At 42.1% G+C, this 18,277-nt stretch overlaps 1 protein-coding gene across 21 annotated transcripts in view; it reads right to left on the minus strand.

Annotated features, from left to right (window-relative positions):
• Window positions 1-18,277, minus strand: part of CELF4 (CUGBP Elav-like family member 4) — a 711,301-nt gene that overhangs the window by 93,156 nt on the left and 599,868 nt on the right. For 16 of the 21 annotated variants that reach the window (XR_003995165.1, XR_003995164.1, XR_003995166.1 and 13 more), the window contains exons 4-5: window positions 17,843-17,971; window positions 13,286-13,365 (exon numbers count right to left, since the gene is read on the minus strand). Coding sequence is in view for 18 of the 21 variants with exons in the window: in XM_032919650.1 (XP_032775541.1) it covers window positions 13,286-13,365; window positions 17,843-17,971 (209 nt within the window). In the remaining 3 variants the exon portion in view is untranslated. The remainder of the gene's footprint in view (window positions 1-13,285; window positions 13,366-17,842; window positions 17,972-18,277) is intronic. The other 5 variants (XM_030512888.1, XM_030512903.1, XM_030512898.1 and 2 more) reach the window with 1 other exon arrangement.

Here is an 18,277-nt window from a genome sequence, read left to right on the forward strand (position 1 = left end):
GAGAAAAAGGATGTGTTTTCAAGAGTACTCTACAAAGAGGTGTGTATGTAAGCAGTTAAAGGTATGTATCCAGTAGAGATGTTGCATTGCACTTGCATATGAAGATTGACCTTGGAATTGATGCTTTCTGTATGTGGTTCCTCATGTGCATCCTTCTCATGTGGCCCGAAGGAAATCAGGCAGTAAACTCTATCAGATCACCTAGTGCAGGATTTTTAGCAGAGGAGCCAAAGAGTGCTGTTCATCTACAGCAGAACAAGACTGCTTTGTACTCCAGTGACTCCTACTAATCCACTGGACAGCTTTAGAAATGGCCCAGACTGGGCCAGATTTTCTATGGGGTGAAAACTGCAGGGGCCTTCATCTGGACTATTTATTGTTTCCGTAAGCAGTTAAACCATGGTGTAAATCAGCCATTGTCTGCTGACAAAGGCAATAGGTCCTGTCTGCTCAGTCATTTATTAGTAATACATAATCTCGCTCTTGCTCTCTCCGGTTGTTAGACTGGACCTTGTATTTTGCCTACCCCCAGGAGAGCTACAGTGGGTAAGTCAATAATGTTTTAAACGTACTTGGAGATTTGTGTGTTAATTCTGCGTTTTATTGAGGGAAGGACTTGTTTATTTCTCTACCCTGCAGATCCACAGTCAAAAGAGAGTATCATGAAAGTGAGCATTCCTGCTGGTGCCTCTGCAACAGGCTATTTGGAATTGGCATTTATCTCCTTTCCCAACAAATCACCTCCTTTTTCAAGTGCTTTGATATCTACTGATGAAAAGAATAATATAAGGGTTAAGTATTATTATGTTTTCCCTATTCTCTCTTGGGCCAGCAAGTCTACTTATTACAACTATCTCGCTTCCCGCCCAACTCCCATGTGCAGTAATGAATTGCTCCCCTTAGTCAGCAGAGTCACATGCTCTCTAGGCTGGCAGGGCGAGGGAAAAGATGGAGGAAAAATCACTCTGCACCACACTCACTTTGTAATCCCTAATCAGAGTCCTCTGTGGGAAAAACTAATTTCCCAGCTTGTCTTGATGTGTGAAATAAAGTCATTCTTGAAAACGGGAGCTTGACAGGTCGCTTGTGAAATTTCATATTCAACTAAAAATAAAATATCCATCCATTGATATTTCATTTAATCTTTCGCCTGGTTGTTGGGACTGTTTCCCATTAGTTATGGCCTTCCAAATGGAGTGTATACACAAATTAAGCAAAAGCTTTTCAGGAGACCAAGTAATACTGCTGGCCCCAGGGAAAGTTTTTTTCTCTAGAACAATATTCAGAGGAAAAGTTTTGTGAAGATGTTTCCTTGCTAAATATATGTCTGAATTTTCTTTTCCTGTCATCCCTGTAACTCTCCTCTGACTCTGTAGGCTACTGATCTCTACAAATTTGTAGACATCTTTTTCTTCCAAAATGGCTGAGTCTGGGCATAATTCGACAAAGCCATTGAACCATGTTTCACTTTAAGATTAGTGAATGTCCTATTGGAGGTAAGCATACAGTTAAGCACTTTACTGCAAGGGTGTCTCTGTCATACAGGTGGACTTTTATAACTTGGTTAGCTCAAATGGAGCCAGTTAAAGGTTTCGGGCCAAAAATATTTTTTAAAGAGGCTTATTATGTTAAAGGTGCAATGAATAAAGCTCTTGAGTATAGGAGATCTGAAGGTGTAAATTCTGTTAAGTACCTTCCAGAATGTCAGCCATACACGCCAGCTAAAATGCTTAAGTGGATAGGTGATGCTGGATACTTCTCATTGAGGCAATCAGACTACCTTCCTGGGTGTCACCACCTGAATGGGATTGCTTGTGTTGGAAATTTTGCCTTAGCACTCCCTTTGCAACTGTAAAGCAGAGCTAGGAGGATCCTGACCTTCGGCAAGCCATTCAGGGTAGCGTTTCCACACAGGCGTCTTTGATGTTAGGGCCTGAAAGCTAGAGGAGAATTTCTTTGCTTTGGGCTCTCTCAGATCAGGCCATTTGTTGTGATGCCTCCTAGGTCTGAAAACAAAACCAGGTATTTTTTTATGAAATGCCTGTGTAGCTCTACTGAAAATAGGGCTGCTGAATTAACCAGTGGGGGGTTGACCCCAGTCTGGGATTTCAGACGAGCAAAAAACAAACTACCGTCCAATTAAAACTGTAGAGCAGAGGGAATTTTAGCTAGGTAGAAATGTAATTATCCATATTGGAAGATGGCCAGAAGAACAGTACTAACATCCTTCTCCTTTTGTGAAATATGTTATGTTTTTCTGTACTTATGACTTCAATTTCGTGTCTCATCTGAAAGATGAGTAGAATGGCAGTCACTAGGAGCTATTTCCCCTGTACAGTCCGGAGAACTGGTTTAGACACACTTGAGATGAGAGTGGCAGAGACAGAACAGGAAAAGGAAGTATTCATCCAGGGCTGGAGTGACAGACCCTTTGATAATGCTGATCCCTTAGTAGAGGGTATTCTTCATGCAATGTCTAAGCAGAGAGAGTTGCAGTGGGTACTTCCCTTCACAAGTCTCTGGAGCTGTAATTTATTTGGAGTGGCAGTGTGATTTAGTTTTTACTTGCCCATACACTACTTAGCAGATGTCTTTCCTCTCTGAGCTAAAGTTATTGCTTTCCACAGGGCAACAGAATCATTGACTCTGGATGGCATCATGTCTAATTCTAATTAGAAAGAACTCAATATATAACCCGGGTATTAGTATGCCCCTCAAATCAAAGCTAGGTATTCAAACAACCTAAACTTCAAAGCAGAGTTCTTCAAGCAGCTCAGCATTTTCCAGCTTAGTCTATGGATGATAACAGTCCTCACAGAATCATTCGCCCTCCTTAATGTATTATGAAATTGAAAGTGGTGTTATACCAATAGACTGGAAATTCTTACCTGCTATTTAGGAATATGAAAGCAATAAATGATTCTTTTGTGTCTGTTTGGAGAAAAACTTAAAATCCGTACTTAAAAAAAAGTTATAGGTTTCCCTTATGCAGTAAGAGTAACATAGTGGAAGATAAGGTGTGTTTAGTTCTGTATTTACTAAAAATATACTTCCCCTCAAAATATTCTTACAGCAGTGAATGATGACCAATGTAATTTTACTTCTATAAATTACTATTACTCTTGAGAAAATATTTGGTAGCTGCAGCATAGAGCCCCATGAAAGCTAGTATCTGCTTGATCTCTCCTTCTAAATAGGCAAGGATGAAAATAAAAGAATTGGAACCATTTCAGAGCCATAAAGTGAATTGTCTATTGTCACAACAAGGAAACATCACAATCAGGTATGGAGCCCCTGATACTTTGGGACGCTGCTCACATGAGCTTCACTTTTCCTCAGCAGTTCATGATAAGGAGATGAACAACCTAAGATGACTTGGGAAGAAACAGATGTTGAGGAAGGGCTGGCAAGCTGGGCAGATACATTTCAACTGTGCATGTGACATAAAGGAACATTTCAGCAGCACTGCGTTCCAAACACGCTGCACATCTTGTCATCCCAGACCGCTGTCATGCTCTATGACATGGTGTAAAGTATGCTGCTTGACTGGCATAGTAAGGAGTATTTGAATTTTTGCAGCATATTTAGACTGAAGATCTCTGAGAGCTGTACAACATATTAAAGGGTCACTAACGGATAAACGATTCTGCCTGGTTTTGGTGGAGTAAGAAGCTGGTTTATGCTGAAAGATCTACCCTTACTGTAGTGACTCCAAGAAGACTGAAATGTGTCTCCTTGCTGCTAGGCGAGGCTTTCCTGTGAGTACCACACAGACCTTGGGGATGGGAAGTCAAGCACATTCATCTACCTGATTTCATTTGCCAGGGGATATCTGAGGCAAAGACATTGGTGTCTGGTAGGTTGCTTTGAATTTGTGCACTATGGGCTTTAACTGAGGGTATTCTCTGAAAGTTACTGTTTTGATCTTAATATTTGCCATTTCAAAGTTCGTTTTGACTTTTGCAAAACCCATTTGGGCAACAGCTACTGAATCACTTAATGCTGTCTGTGTTCTAGATAGGCATAGCAATCTACCAATTACTGAGGTCTTCCTGTTTTCCTTACAACATGTGTTAACAATCCAGACCACACACCTAAGGAGGGCTGGGAAGGAGAGGATTAAAGGGAAACAAGCAGAAGCATCCAGAGTGATTTAATGCTGGTCCAGAGACCACTTAAAACGAAGGGAAGATCTCACTTTGGAGCAAAATACAGATGAAATGAATAGGGGGGAAGAAAGAAACCCCTCTAAAGCAAGCAGAGCAGTAAAGACCTAATGCTGACATCTTCATTCCTCTCTGTGGTGGGAAAAGCATGTCCATGTTAGAGTGCGAGTGAGTAGTGATGCCCAGTGGAGGGTGATGCCCGCCAGTAGAGTGGAAACACTCCTGCTATGCAGGGACTGTTTTATGCCTCCCAGGCTGGAGGCTTATCAATGTCTCTAGTATCACTGAAAGGTCACTGATTGTGAATTATTTTAGTCCCTACAAGTCCTAATCTCATCCAGACGAGATGAGTGTTGAGTGCTGTGAGCCTTGCAGGGGCTGCTGCTGGCACCAGGAGTTGGGCAATGCTTGGCAATGGCACTGTCCTGCTCCCACTTTCTCCTGTCCACCTCCATGACTATTGATTTAGTTCCCAAATTCCCTTGGACCTGTAAGGAGACATTACAGTGCCAATTAAATCCTTTTGTCTAGACTGAAGCGGTGTGTCTCATAAGCAGTTATCCCTCTTATCCCATTTGGAGGTAATGAATGCTGCAGTTCAGGGGGAGCAAGGAAACCCTGGGAAGACAGCGAGTAAAGTCTGTCACATCCCAGTGGTCTCTTTGCTGTCCTGCTGGGTGCCTGTGTGGCGATGGTAATGCGGCTTGAGAAGTAAAGGGCATCTTTGGCGCCAGTATGATTCATACCCCCTGTCAGACAGCCAGGCTGCCTGGATTTCTGTTCTGGGACCCTGAGACATGTGATTTATTAGTTCATTTATACAACATGGGAAGAGGCAGGGAACATGGTCTTATGATTCTTTTAATGGAAAGAATTAAGGGAAATTGGGTAACACTGGGGAACTGCTAGCCCAAATGTTCTAGAACCTGCTGTCTTGGTGGTAGCAGTTGGGTGGGATGCCTTATGAACCTTAGTCCTCCTCCATCCAGAACCCACTGCCCAAAGGAAAACAAGTCCGGGCTATCAAGAGCCATTGGATTTTGGTGAAAGAAATGATTGCAAATTAACATCTAGGTATTGCACATCCATTGTTTCTTTCATCCCACAGAATAACACATGATCTTATAAATGGTGTTTAGGTAGCATATTCAGAAAAATCATTCATTGCTAGAAGGAGAGCTGGTTCTGCTACTGCTGAGTTATGAATGGGTTCCTAATGTATTATTTTTTAATAGAAGGATTGTATGTCCTGTGCCTTGGTCTGAGGCACAAGACACTCTGTGTGTTACACAAAGGCACTGCATGCAGTGCATGTTCTTTAGAAAGCAGAATATCAACAGTGAAGACAAAAAAAAAAAAAATGGTCTGAACTGGCATCTCTGTTCTCTTCTGTTAGTTTCTCTAACATCAACAGTGTGAAAAAAGGCCTCAGCCTTCTGCATTAACTTGAGCAGATAGACATGCCTTGACGATATTCCACTGCGCCCTAGACTTTGTGACTTCGGGCAAGTAACTTTAGGGTAAATTCAGCTGTAAGGCATGAAGGGCAATTAGATGCTGGGCTCTAATCACCTTTCACCAGGAATTACCTTTGAAAATCCTACCTTTATGTTTCTGTGATCGTGTAAAACTAAAGTCTAATGACTTTCCCACTTCCTATTTACCCTGACAGCCTGAGGGGGTCAACGACTCTCTATCTTTCTACTGACTGTCACAAGGAGGTTTTTATTAACAGAGAACTTAAACCCATGCTGGAATCTCAATGAGGGTAAATTTTGTTGGTTAATTGACAGTCTGAATTGTTGTCTGTTTAATGGTTATCTATTTGTATTACTGATTTGTCTAAGGTTCTGTTGATGTTACCTGGATATTTTGAAGACACCCATGGGAAGTGAGGTGATGGACTGATGGCTTCAAGTTTGACCTTCTCAATTCTATGTTTTCCAGATTTAATACCAACATTTAGATGCTCAAATATTCACTGATTGTTACTTCTCTAGTGGGACCAGGAACAAGAATTGCTGTGACTTTGGCTACCAACTGGATAAATATACTGACTAATTGTGTATAAGACCAGTTCATTCCCAGACATTGTATTGTTGCTTCTTTTGCTTATCTCTTGTGTCTTGTCCCTTAGACAGACACTTGGATGACCTAATTGCCACCATTTGGGGCATCTGTTCTAAACCATCAACTAGTTAAGACAGACATGTGTCTCTCTGAGCTGCTAGTCTCTCTCCATTCAATGTAAGAGAAGTATAGATGGTAAGTCTATGGGTGACCCTGAAGTTTTATACTTTGACCAACAATTTGATGTAATACAGCCAGGTCAATCCTGGCTCAATAAGCCAGTTGATTGCTTCTTCAGTTTATAAGGTGCTGAGTGTCAGAACTTTCCTATAAGAGGTTTGCAAGGTGCTTAGCACACAGCACTTCCATGTAAGATCAATAATAACCACTGAATACCACTGTTTCCAACAGTAGTAGGTTGAGAGGAAATCCCTTTCTAAGAGGGTGAAGAGCATGTTTGTGTTGAGATGAGACCTGCAAACATGAAGCTGCTGCTCCACACATCCAGCTCACAGGTTTAGTCGACTTCCTGAAGATGCGTCTTGCTGCAAGTGGAATATGCTGCAAGTTTTGAACTGGAGTCGAACTCCCCCAACTTTGTGGAAATGACAAACCCTCCTTCTGAGCACTAAAGGCTGCCATGAGCCTGAAGGGAGAAAGGGAATGTGCAGCTGGATGTGCGTGCATATTTGTGAAGAACGGAGGAGAGACAAGGAAAGTTTCTCCTATGAAAGAAATGATCTAATTTGAAGCAAGTCCCTCATGGGAAGAGCTGTGACAGAGGCTGCTCTGTTCCTGTTAATTTTCACAGTGCAGCTGTCAGCGGGTCTGTAAATAGTACTCTGCGAAGCCAACACTTCCTATCCACACATCAACCATTCAATTAACAGAAGAACAGAAGAAGGAAATAAAGTGCACCACAGCCTTCTATCACGGCTTTGATGTTTCCCAGCAATTTATGAAAGTGTACACAAATCTAATTACAAGCCCCACTGCTTCCCATTTACATGGAGCTCCTCAAGTTCAGAGCTGTTTATATCAAAATAATTGTTAAAAATACCTCAACTGATCCACGGCATTGTGGCCCCCCACTCACCGGAGCCGCAACGCTGCTCCTCCCAAGGAGTTTCTGCCGACTCAGCGCTTTGGTGCCAGCCTGCACGCGTCATAACAGCCGTTTCCCGCCGCGCCGAGAGTGAGGCGCCCAGGATACAACTTCATTATGCCCACAAAGGCCTATTTTCCTTCTTTCCTCCACCTGCTCGGAGCTCCTTCTGCAGGCTCTCACTGCTTTCCCTCCCATCCTTAATTCACCTAGATATTCCTTTGCTGTGTTGACAGGGGGTGAGAGCAGCTGCTCCACCAGCTTCTATGGTGGGACTGTGTCTGAAGGCAGCTTCGTGGTGCTTTGCAAAGTTGTAACTGCACCATAGCAATGCACAGCAATAATAACAACAGTCACAAACGGGAGCTGGGGTTGCTCCCTTTGCCAGGGTGACTGAGTATTCAAAACCAGAAACATGAGAACTGGGGTTCTGTTTGCCATTAGTTTGAAAAAGGGCCACTGCATGTGGTGTTCTGACAATGACACTTGTTTCCTGGAGCAATTTTCGATAATCTCATATTTAAGTCACTCCCATCTAGTAAAATAAACAGGTGAAAAAATTCCTCCACCTTAATTAATAGCAAAACTCTCTAATTGTATGAGAGGGTAGATATTGCATTGTATAAGGCAAGAAAAGAATCCTTTCATCTGACTATAAGCATGTTTCTCTGGGTATTTTGGTGCTATAGTTGGACTTCCAAAGAACGTGGTGGTTGGAGGCTGAAAGTCAACCTTGTTCAAACTGTTGTGTCATTCATATTCTCTTAATTAATAAAAAAAATATTAGGTACAACAATTAGAGATCTAATCAGTCTGTTGCCTAAGAACACTGAACAGTAATTGCATAATTTGATAGAGGTGGTCCCTGAACAGAGGCTTGAAGTTGATTTTGTCAATTGTGTTGATAAGAGCTGCACAGAAAAATGTTGAGATGAAAACCCCCGAGTGAACAAAGTTTTGGGTTGCAGTATTTTTTTTTCAAGTTCAGCTAAGTTGAATCTTTCTCTGAAAAGCAGACATCTGTTCAGTGCTTGTATCCAAATCTTACATTTCCCTTTCTTTTCACAAAACCAAGGATTCCATCCGAAAAGTAATTTTCATGGAAGATATTCAGCCAGGCATAGATAGACTTGGGATGTTATTGCCTAGATGCAGAAGAAATGCTGTGGTTTGACAAAGATGCTGCAGACTTCTACATAAAACAAAAGAGGACTTGGCCTGTGTGGTGCTGGAAGCCACTTTATAGAGTTCTGGAGGTCTTAATGGCCTTAAATGTCATGAATTGAAGAAAGATACAGAAAGAACATAGTGCTGACAATTAGTGTGTTAGACAAGTCAACAGTGCACCTAACAGACCAGGAGTCAGAGGACTCAGATGCGGGATGCCTGTTTTCTGAATTCCAAATTGTTTTGCTTGGGCAGCAAGCACCCAAAGTAGGATACAGCTCCCCTCACATTGGACATGAAGTTAGGTTTCCACTCTCAGCTGCACAACCAGTTCAGGTCCTTCCATACTCAGAGGGGAAGCAGATGCTTCCATGGCTCAGTCAGGCAATCTTAAACTACATGTTTGAGCTACATGTGAGGAATCACCATCAGACAAGAGGCCAAGTCAACAGCTTTAATATCTGACGTGTAGGTGGCTAATATCTGCTGGTATAGAGTCACCCTAGGTCTAGAGCTTCAGCTCGAGCTGTGGCAGCGACAAGTGCAGCAGAATTATTTCAGGGTGGCAAAGGCAATTGTAGGCTCTGAGACAGCTGCAGGAAACCAGTATTTTTAGCTTTGAAGAAGGATGGGTCCTTTTTCATTCTAAGTTGCACTTTGGATGAAGAACATTATTTTGGAACTGGCAGACCACAGGAATCTGACACCTCAAGTTAGCTAAAAAGCACACTTCTATTTGGGTTTTGGTATGACAGGTTTCAAAATATATTTCTGTAAAATAGAATTCCTCCAGAGGTATCTATTTCTCCCTATTGATTATAGCAGAAACTTAGATGACAAACACTTAGATGACAACCTCAGACACAGTTCCTTAGCTTCTGGATGTCTCAAGTCAGGTGATATGAGTCCCACCTCAGGTATTCAGTCTAATGCTGTTATGGAGATCTCCATTATAATTAATGACAGGGACAAGCATGCCCAGAAGATGATTTAGCCCATCCTAGCACAGATGGGTAAAGGGAAGAATGCACAAATATATAGAAATGTCTCTCTCTCTCCTTTTGTAGGAATGCTAGATGATGTTTAGAATAGATTACAAACTTTCAGACTGTTAAAACTAAATCAGATGAATCACACTCTTCACTTCTCACCTCTGTGCAGAAAAAGTAGATAAACAGTACCGTTCTACCCCTTCCAGGAGTCAATTCGTAACAAAAGAAATTTCGAAGTGCCACAGTGGGTGAGATAGCGAGAAAGATGCAACGGTAGTATAGTTTTTAACCCTGTGTACTTCCTGGGTACAGGATAAAGGCTACTGTGGTTTAGGAATGCATGACGATGCGTGGAGCAGAGTTTATTCTGTGTGGCTAGATGGACAAGGCCATATCTTAGATGTTTTAGATGTATTGTACAGAACAACTCTTCAACATCTGGCTGTTGCTCATCTATGAAGACATGGAGAAAAAGAGAAAACCAAGATGAAGATGATACCTACGTAGGAGCATGACTGACAGGTGGGATGATAATGTTGTCCACATTGTTTGAGAATGGAGGCAGAGGAGAGAGGAGAGGAGCTTGATCTGACAGCTAGACACCCATTAGGAGATGCTGGAAAGACAGGCCAAGGTTTTAGTTTGGGCAGGAGTCAGTCCTGCAGTAGAGAAGTTGGATCTGCAAGCTGTCACTACAGAAATTGTAGCTAAATTTGTGTTGGTGGAGAAGGCTGCTAGGGGTAAGACTTGGATGAGGAAGGGAAGAGAATGGCATGAAGAGACATGTTTATGCCCCCATGTTGATGAGGAAGAGAGGCAGGAGGTGACAGAGTAGCCAAGCTAAAAGTAAAGGCCATATAATTGTTATAAATAGATGCGAAAGTACATTATGATCTGTCATGAAGGAGGACATGGAGATCAAGTAAAACACTATCATAAAGCTGATGAGTTGATAAGCAATATGATTTAAAAGACCCCCAAAATCTCTTTGGCAGGTAGATACCGAAGGAACTTCGGGCCTGCTCAAAATAAGGGGTTTGGAGAAAGTTATATTCAAAATTAACTGATTGTGTGAAAATTGTAAGCCTGTAGAGCTGTTTGGTCAGCCCTTAGAAGGAACAAGTGCCTTACATAAAGAAGTGGTCTTGTGATGGAGGGTGGTCAGGCACCTGTCCAAGGAAAGGTTAATTAAAAAAAGAAAAACAACCCCAAAAAAACTTTCATGAAAGAAAGTTGCCTTTTGAAACTATTAGCAACATATGTTGTGTGAACAGGAAGTCACAGTAGAGCAATAATCCTGACAGCTGTGGAGAAACAGGAGTCTGCTGCAGGAACGAACGGCTCGAGACCTGACAAGAATGATGATGGATGCCCCGTTGGTAGTACACAAGGACACAGCAAGAGACGTTTAAATTGGCTGAACCACAGGAACAACTTTGAGTTGGCATCACAGCCGGACAAATGAAGCCAGTCCTAATGGTGAGAGAAATGGGAGGGGGGTCTGAAAGAAGATGGCAGCAATGCACCCCTCCTTTCCAAGGACGAGGGCTACGTCGCCATCTCACCACGAGGTGGCTGCATTTCCCTGTGAACATCCAAGCCCTGAAAGAAGCTGCACACCCTGAAGCACCATGAAAACGAGAATGGGAACGGCGATCACTTGCAGGATCTGGCCCATCTCCTGCAAAACGCCTGAGAAATTTTGAGGTCCTGTGGAGAAAAACGTGTGTTCTAAGCCTTGATCAAGTGGTGGTCATTCAACAGGTCCTCAATAGTCTGCTGAACCATGGTAACTGCCCATGTGCCGGCATGTAGCTCAGGAGAGATACATGGCAACACCAAATAACTGAGCTTATAATGAAGAGGATGAAATTAATAATTTTCTACTTGCTTCTCCTGTGAACTAAGAGTAGGCTTGTGGACTGCTGCTGAGGTTCAGCCCATTCATGGAAACTTGTCAAGCCATGGAAACTTGATTGTGAGCCTGGGATGTGTGTCTGGTAAAGAGTCAAATTGTGATATTTTTCAGATGCTCATATCTGGTTATTCATGAACATTTCTATATCAGGTATTTCAGTCAAATAAGTCAACAGTAAAAATGGTCCCATAAAAACCTGACCCATGAAATGGCCAAATTCTTCATTGTTTTGCATATTCTAAGCCCAGTCGATATCAGCAGGATGGAACAGAATCTTGCTCCCAAGATGTTGAGAGAAGAGTATTTTTTTTACTTATATAAAATGTGCTGAAAGTAGGGTGGATAAGGGCTGGGGAAGGATAAGGATATTTTGGGTACCCTATATCTAGATAAAATCTTCAACTCTCTTTGGGTTTTGTCTGTTTTACCCTGTCTTCCTGTCACCTCTGTCACAGGAATTTGCAAGATTTTTGGGACAGGGACTGGGTTTTTCTTACTCCTTTTTGTGGTATCACACCTATGGAACTCCAATTTCTGATCTGCCTTTATAGACACCATCACTTTGTGTCAAAGTCTGAAAGAAAGTCATTAAAAGTACCTCTTCGAACAGTCTCAGGAAAGATGTCCAATATATTTCACTATGGGATGTCAATGTCAAGCACAACATCTGGTTTTGTTAGAAAGAATCTTTTAGGAAGAGAATCCTAAAGGTATCGCAATGCTTCAAAAAATTGAGACCCCCATCATTAAGGAGATTTTTTCAGTACTATCACTGGTAAATATGTACCATTTTTAAACTGATTTGTCTGAGATGGGGTTCCAAAAAATGGGATCTTGATGATTTGCTACTTTTAGAAACCTTTTCCCCTGTAAAGAATTTTCCATTTTTGTCCCTGCAAAGATCTGGAGACAATCTGCCAGGCCCACTTCAATCTTATTTGGATAAATTCATGAATTTACATTAGAGTCTCTTACTGAAAGGGAGATTTTACTCTCTTAAATATTTTTTATTGAGCTTTCCTGTGTCTTTTCCAAGTTGTCAACATGCTTCTTAGTCTTTCATGATTTACACTGTGAATAATTAGTAATAAAAATAATATACTAATATAATAAACCAAACCATGTTGCACCAGATTGTCCTTCTCACTGACAGTGGCTTGTCTTACATTCCTCTGGGTCTGTGTGATGGTGTTCAAATAACTTTTTGCATAGAAAATACATCTTCATTTCTACTTTCCTGAACTATCAGGCTTGAACCGCATATTACTAGATATTTGCCATACGATCCTTCAAATGTTCCCCGGATGATGCATTAGTTAGCCTGACTGTCCTTCAAAAGTTGAATGTAGGGACCGCATTTATGTTACGCTTTTGTAGTAGCAGTAAGAGGCACCCATCACTGTGTGATTTGTTGCTAGCTGCTCTTTGCTGAACAAGCTGCTCTTTGCTGAATATATTGGCTGCCTAAGCTTCATGTAGAGGCAGGGACTCTTTGGGGAGGGAAAATATGAAGAAGATCTTAGACAAAGGTTTCTACTTCATTCATCCCTCTAAAACTTGAAAGGTTACACTTACAGCGAGTTTGACTGAATGTTTTTGGCATCTGTGAACCATATGTCATTTTTTCAAAACTGCAGGTAACAGAACACAGCACCCGTTGGTGTTCTGGACCTATGTGAAACAGTGGCGTCCTGGCCTTTCCACCGATGAGTTAAGAACACCTAAAGCCCTACATCCCTGAGCTGTTACCCATCCTTTCTGCAAGATGAATTGCAGAACACAGATAAATCAGCCCTCCTTCTCCATCAGGACACAGGGCAGCAAAGGCTGGACCAATCCTCATTGCCCGTGTCACAGAGCTACTCACCGGCATTGTCTGGCTGCCATGCAAGGCATTGATGGCTGCTTGGGCCTCTGCATGTGAAGAGTATTTCACAAATGCACACCCTGGAAGAAGAAAAAGAAAAACGTAAGAAAAGTTGCATGGGTACCATGAAAGTCCACTTACCTGAATAACCTGACCTCAGAACCGGACGATAAGGATAGTTGTGGAGAAAGTAAATGTGGTTTTGGTTATTCTTTTCTAAAGCCCAGCCATCAGCAGCCTGAGAACCTGTTAAGGCAAAGCTGCATCCAGCATTTCCACACTTTGTGTAATGGGCATTGATGGACACAAACTTAGCAAGCACATTTTGAATCCACTTATGTTTTGACCTCCACAGCTTCCCATAGCAGGTTGCTGCACAATTTTACAATTTATTGCATGAAAATGAATTTTCTTTTATTTGTACTGGACTTAATGCTGAATGCTTCTCCCTCTGGGGTTATGTGAAACAGTAAGGAAGTGTATAAAAGTTATCAGAAAGTGAAATACACTTGTTACAAACAAACACAGGCCAAATGTACAGAAGGCATTCAGGTTACTCCAGACCCGCAAGGTACCTCATCATACCACTGTCCGGTAAAGCTTCATGAGAGACTGCTCAGAGTTTATCTTGCCCCCAAACAGCTTTGGTCTGACAACGCCCGAGACAGCGTCTGATGGAGAAGCAGGGATGGGAGAGATCTGCAAGCGATGATTATCAGCTCACCACAACCAAAATTTGGATCTTAGTCTTTCATAGCTGCAGAGCCAGTGCCTATACAGGTGCTCTCCTCTGGACATTAGAGAAATATAGGCAGTGCCTCCCCAGCCTGCATTACTCCCCATGTGAGTAATCTCATACTGAACTCTTACATAAGGTTTTAGGGGAGAAAGGTGCTTTTATGAATACGTGCTAGTGTGCAGAAATGATCAACACTTCAAAGGGTCACATGCACCACTGGAGTGGGGGAAAGTATTGCTAACACTCTTAGCTACAAGCAAACTGACTCAGAGAGAGGAAGAGTAATTTCCATATGCTAAGGCGGTTTTTGGAACAGATTGGGAGAGATCTGAGAAGTTCTGGCTTCCATCCCCTTCTATTACTACTAAAGACGTTTGAGCTTTTAATCAATTTGCAAAGCCCTAGCTGTTTCCCTGAAGGGGTGCAGATCACTGCACAGGGAATGCCAGTCCTAACAATGGGACAGCTCTCCTTTATTCCCTTTGCAGACTCTTTAGAAGGTCCATACCTCCTCATGGAACCATACAGTGCGGGGTAAAAGCTGAAGCATTAGAACACCTCACTAGCAAACATGAAGAATGAGCCCCAAAGGTCCCCAGTATCATCACTGCGGGCTGATAAGTAAGACTGAAAAAAGCAGTGATAGCCCCTTCTAAAAATAAGCAGACATAGGAAATTAGCTTACAGTTAGGAGCCCTTTGCATTGCATTACACTCTCAGCACTGTGCTCAGATTGTATTTCAGGAAAAGCACAATGATTGTTGCTAATAGTTGGATCTAATTTATAAGGAGCTGAGAGGAGACAATCATGAGAAAATGAGATAGATAAACTTCAGCTGGAAACAATAGGGATCAATTATGACATAATCGCAGCCCAGCATTCCCAGGCTCCTGAGATACTGCGCCTTCCTCTTCATTAATCAGAGATAATCCAGAATTAGGGTGTTTAATTATTTGCAGATATTCTTTTGTACTTTCTGCCTCTAAAAAGAAGATGCTGATTAGCAAATATACAAAAGCTTTTCAGCTCCAGTCACCCATTGCATTTAGAGCAGGATTTTTGGCTGCAGTGTTGCTGTCATATTGAAGGCTTCACTCTCTTCAGGGGAAATTCATCCCTGTGCTGAGGAACCTGATGGATCAGTGGAGCTGGATAAAGGTGGGAATAAAAGGAGTAGAAGGCATTTATCTTTTTTAATGCCCACGATGCTAATGATATCCCTCCTACTGCTTCCTCTTACTGCTTACTGCTTCCTCTTACTGCTTCCAGTAGGTTTTGAGGTAGCAGAACGAAGGAAAATTCAGCTTTTTCTGGTGTACAGTGGCAAGTTAATAAAAGAGATCCCAACTTTTTTGGTCCTTTTGTTTGTGTGTTCAATGTGATGGCTTCTGTACACAACACCAAACGTACACAGAATCTCCTTCCTTCCCATTGTCACCAGAACTAGCTACAGGAATCATGAGCCATGGAGGGACATAAGGCATGCCACCCTCCTCAGAAAAATGATGTCTCTTTTTCAGGAGCAGATCTGACCTTTGAAGGGATTTTGACACACAGATATATAACCTGTGCTGAACAGGGAGATAGATGTGCTTAAGTTTTTTGTTTCCTTACTTCCAGAAGTAAGGAAAGGGCTGTTCTTACTGTCTTGTCAGCTTGGATGAGACTGCAGGGTCAGGGCCTAAGGTTATAATTGCAGAGGGTGCTAAGACTCCTCTTGTGGAACTTCTGGGAAAATCTTTGCTTTTTGAGTTACTGAACTAGACAACTGCTGAATAGAGGAAAAAAAAGGGGAGTTGAGGGAAGAGGCTATCCAGAGAGCAGCAATGCAGACCCTGCAGGTCCTGCTGGCCTTCTGAACTGGATTCCTTTCAGCTTCCTCACCTGAGGATTCCTTCACATAATGGTTGTGTGGGATTGAGGTCTATGGGATCTGATTTCTCTCTGGCACTTAGACAGTCTGCTTAGATATTAATTTAGGTAGAATTTCAGCCTTATGGGCTTTACCCAAAATAAGTAGCTCACAAGCCATGTGTGTCACATATTGGTTTCTAGCAGATGGAAAACATTACAGACTGGGAATAACTTTGTGGGAGTTGTGGCTTGCCTGACTGTCTTCTAAGATAAGGGCACTAGCCTTAAGTTTTCTGTTGGATTGACTGCTCCGTGTGTGTGTGTGCGTGTATGTAACTGTGTGTGTGTAAATTAGGAGCCTTACATTCTCAGTAAATAGCACCAGCAAATGGAAGCTGGTAATATTAACTCTGTCAAGGCTCACTATTGATCCAGAACAGCTCGGTGAAACGCAAGCCTGAGACTGCAGCCCGCTAGCACTAATAATTAAACTGGTTAGCAATATGGAGCTGCCACTCAGATTCAGACTTGTAATGAAATTGTTTAAGAATAAGATGAAAAAAGATAGAGCAAGTATGAATAAAACTCTGTGGGTTGGATCTACTTTGAAATCTGTTTCATACAGATCTTAGACTTTATTGCCTTTATTATTACTCTGTTTAACTCCTTTGTCATTAGATTTTGTTCCATACAATTCCAGGCGGAGGCAGACAGATATACTTTTTTGCTCTTCTCCAATTTACTGATTTGTTCAGTGAATGAAGTGTTTAACTGCCTGCCATTATGATGGTTGGAGGTCTTCTCGTCCAACCTGGCTTACCGCTTTCCAGTGAGGCAGCCCCTGTCTTTGGGTCTCATGGAATCAAAGTAGCTATACAATTGAAGGAAGGTGCTCATGTTTTATTTTCAACCATTTATATGAGGAAGGCCGAGCTTTACTGATGTATATCAAACAACTGCCCTGTAATGCTGGTGTGAAGCCTTTTTTGTCCGCCAATGATTTTATGGAACTGCAATACCTTTCTCCAGTGTATCACTGTGATTTGGATTTTTTGCCTTCCCGTTGGAAAAATATACTGGCTGATGTTGTCACATGTCAAAATATCCAGTGAGATATGAACTGCACCCGCAGAACTGGTCTCTTCTCTGGTGCTGCACATTCCAGCACAGCTTATGATATATTATACGCAAATCAATATTTAATGGACACATTATACTGTCAAGAGAGGAGGGTTTCCTATTCAAATTGAAGTTACTTTGTCTAGAGACTGACGGGAAAAAAAATGACTCTCCTATTCAAGTGAGAAGCCTCATTCTTACGCTTTGGCTTTAGCAGAGGATCCTTTGTGCTCTCCAGATAGCAACTGATGCCAAAAAGTGGAAGGAAGTAAGGCACCTAGTTTTGCCATGAAGAATTTGCATATTTCACATGGTAAATGTCTGCTGGGTGTAATATTTAAACAGACACCTATACCTTTGCAGTTGTGATTACTGGCTAGCATATGTCTATGCAAAGACCAAGTGAAGAAGGGGGAACACCTGGGGCCGGTGGGTGAGAAAGAAGCAGAGATAATGGTGGAGCCATTGAGTCAATATTTAAAATAGCAACCTTGGCTGTGTTTAAAGAAAGAGCTGCCCTGTTCAAGGGGTGGGGGAGAGCACATCTTCAGTGAAGGTAATGGCCCTGTGATCAGAGGATAGGCTCTGTCCTGTGAGCAAATAATAGCCATCAGTTTGCACATGGCAAGACATAGCTCATCAGGAGCACGTGTTTTTAAGTGCAATCAGTTTTTTCCTCTCACACAAAAGCAGACAGCAACCAGCAAAGTAATGGCCTCCCTGGGCAAATGTGACCACTCCTAATGTAAGAGATGCTTCCTGGCAGCTACACAGTGACTTTGTCACACCAGAAAATTATACCTACCCTGAGACTGGGTCTAGCTTGACAAAGCCATCACCTTACCTTTGCTGTTGCCATCGGGTCCCCGAAGGATTGTGCACTCCTCGATGTTGCCAAATGCCTCAAATAGCCTGCGCACATCATCTTCTGACTGCTGCTTATTGAGCATGCCCACAAAGAGTTTTCTATCTTCTGGAACAAAATAAAGAGATGCTTACCATATTTCAGGAGGGATATGAAAGCCAAGATGGCTCAGTATCACATGCAAAACAAACGGTGATTTCATTGAGGTGACATATTTAAGAAGCTGCTAGTCTTTTCAGGTGGCTGGCTCAAAAACCTTAATAGCATCTGACTTTCAATGAATACTTGAAAATAATTTGGCAATTTAAAAAAAGCAACCAAATAAAACCCTGAAAGATTTACTTATATATAAAATCTCTAACTGCTTCTCAAAATCTAGGCACCGAAGTCTTCCAAATCAGCTTTTTCTGATCA

Source organism: Strigops habroptila, chromosome Z (genome assembly GCF_004027225.2).
Source record: "Strigops habroptila isolate Jane chromosome Z, bStrHab1.2.pri, whole genome shotgun sequence".
NCBI lineage: Eukaryota > Metazoa > Chordata > Aves > Psittaciformes > Psittacidae > Strigops > Strigops habroptila.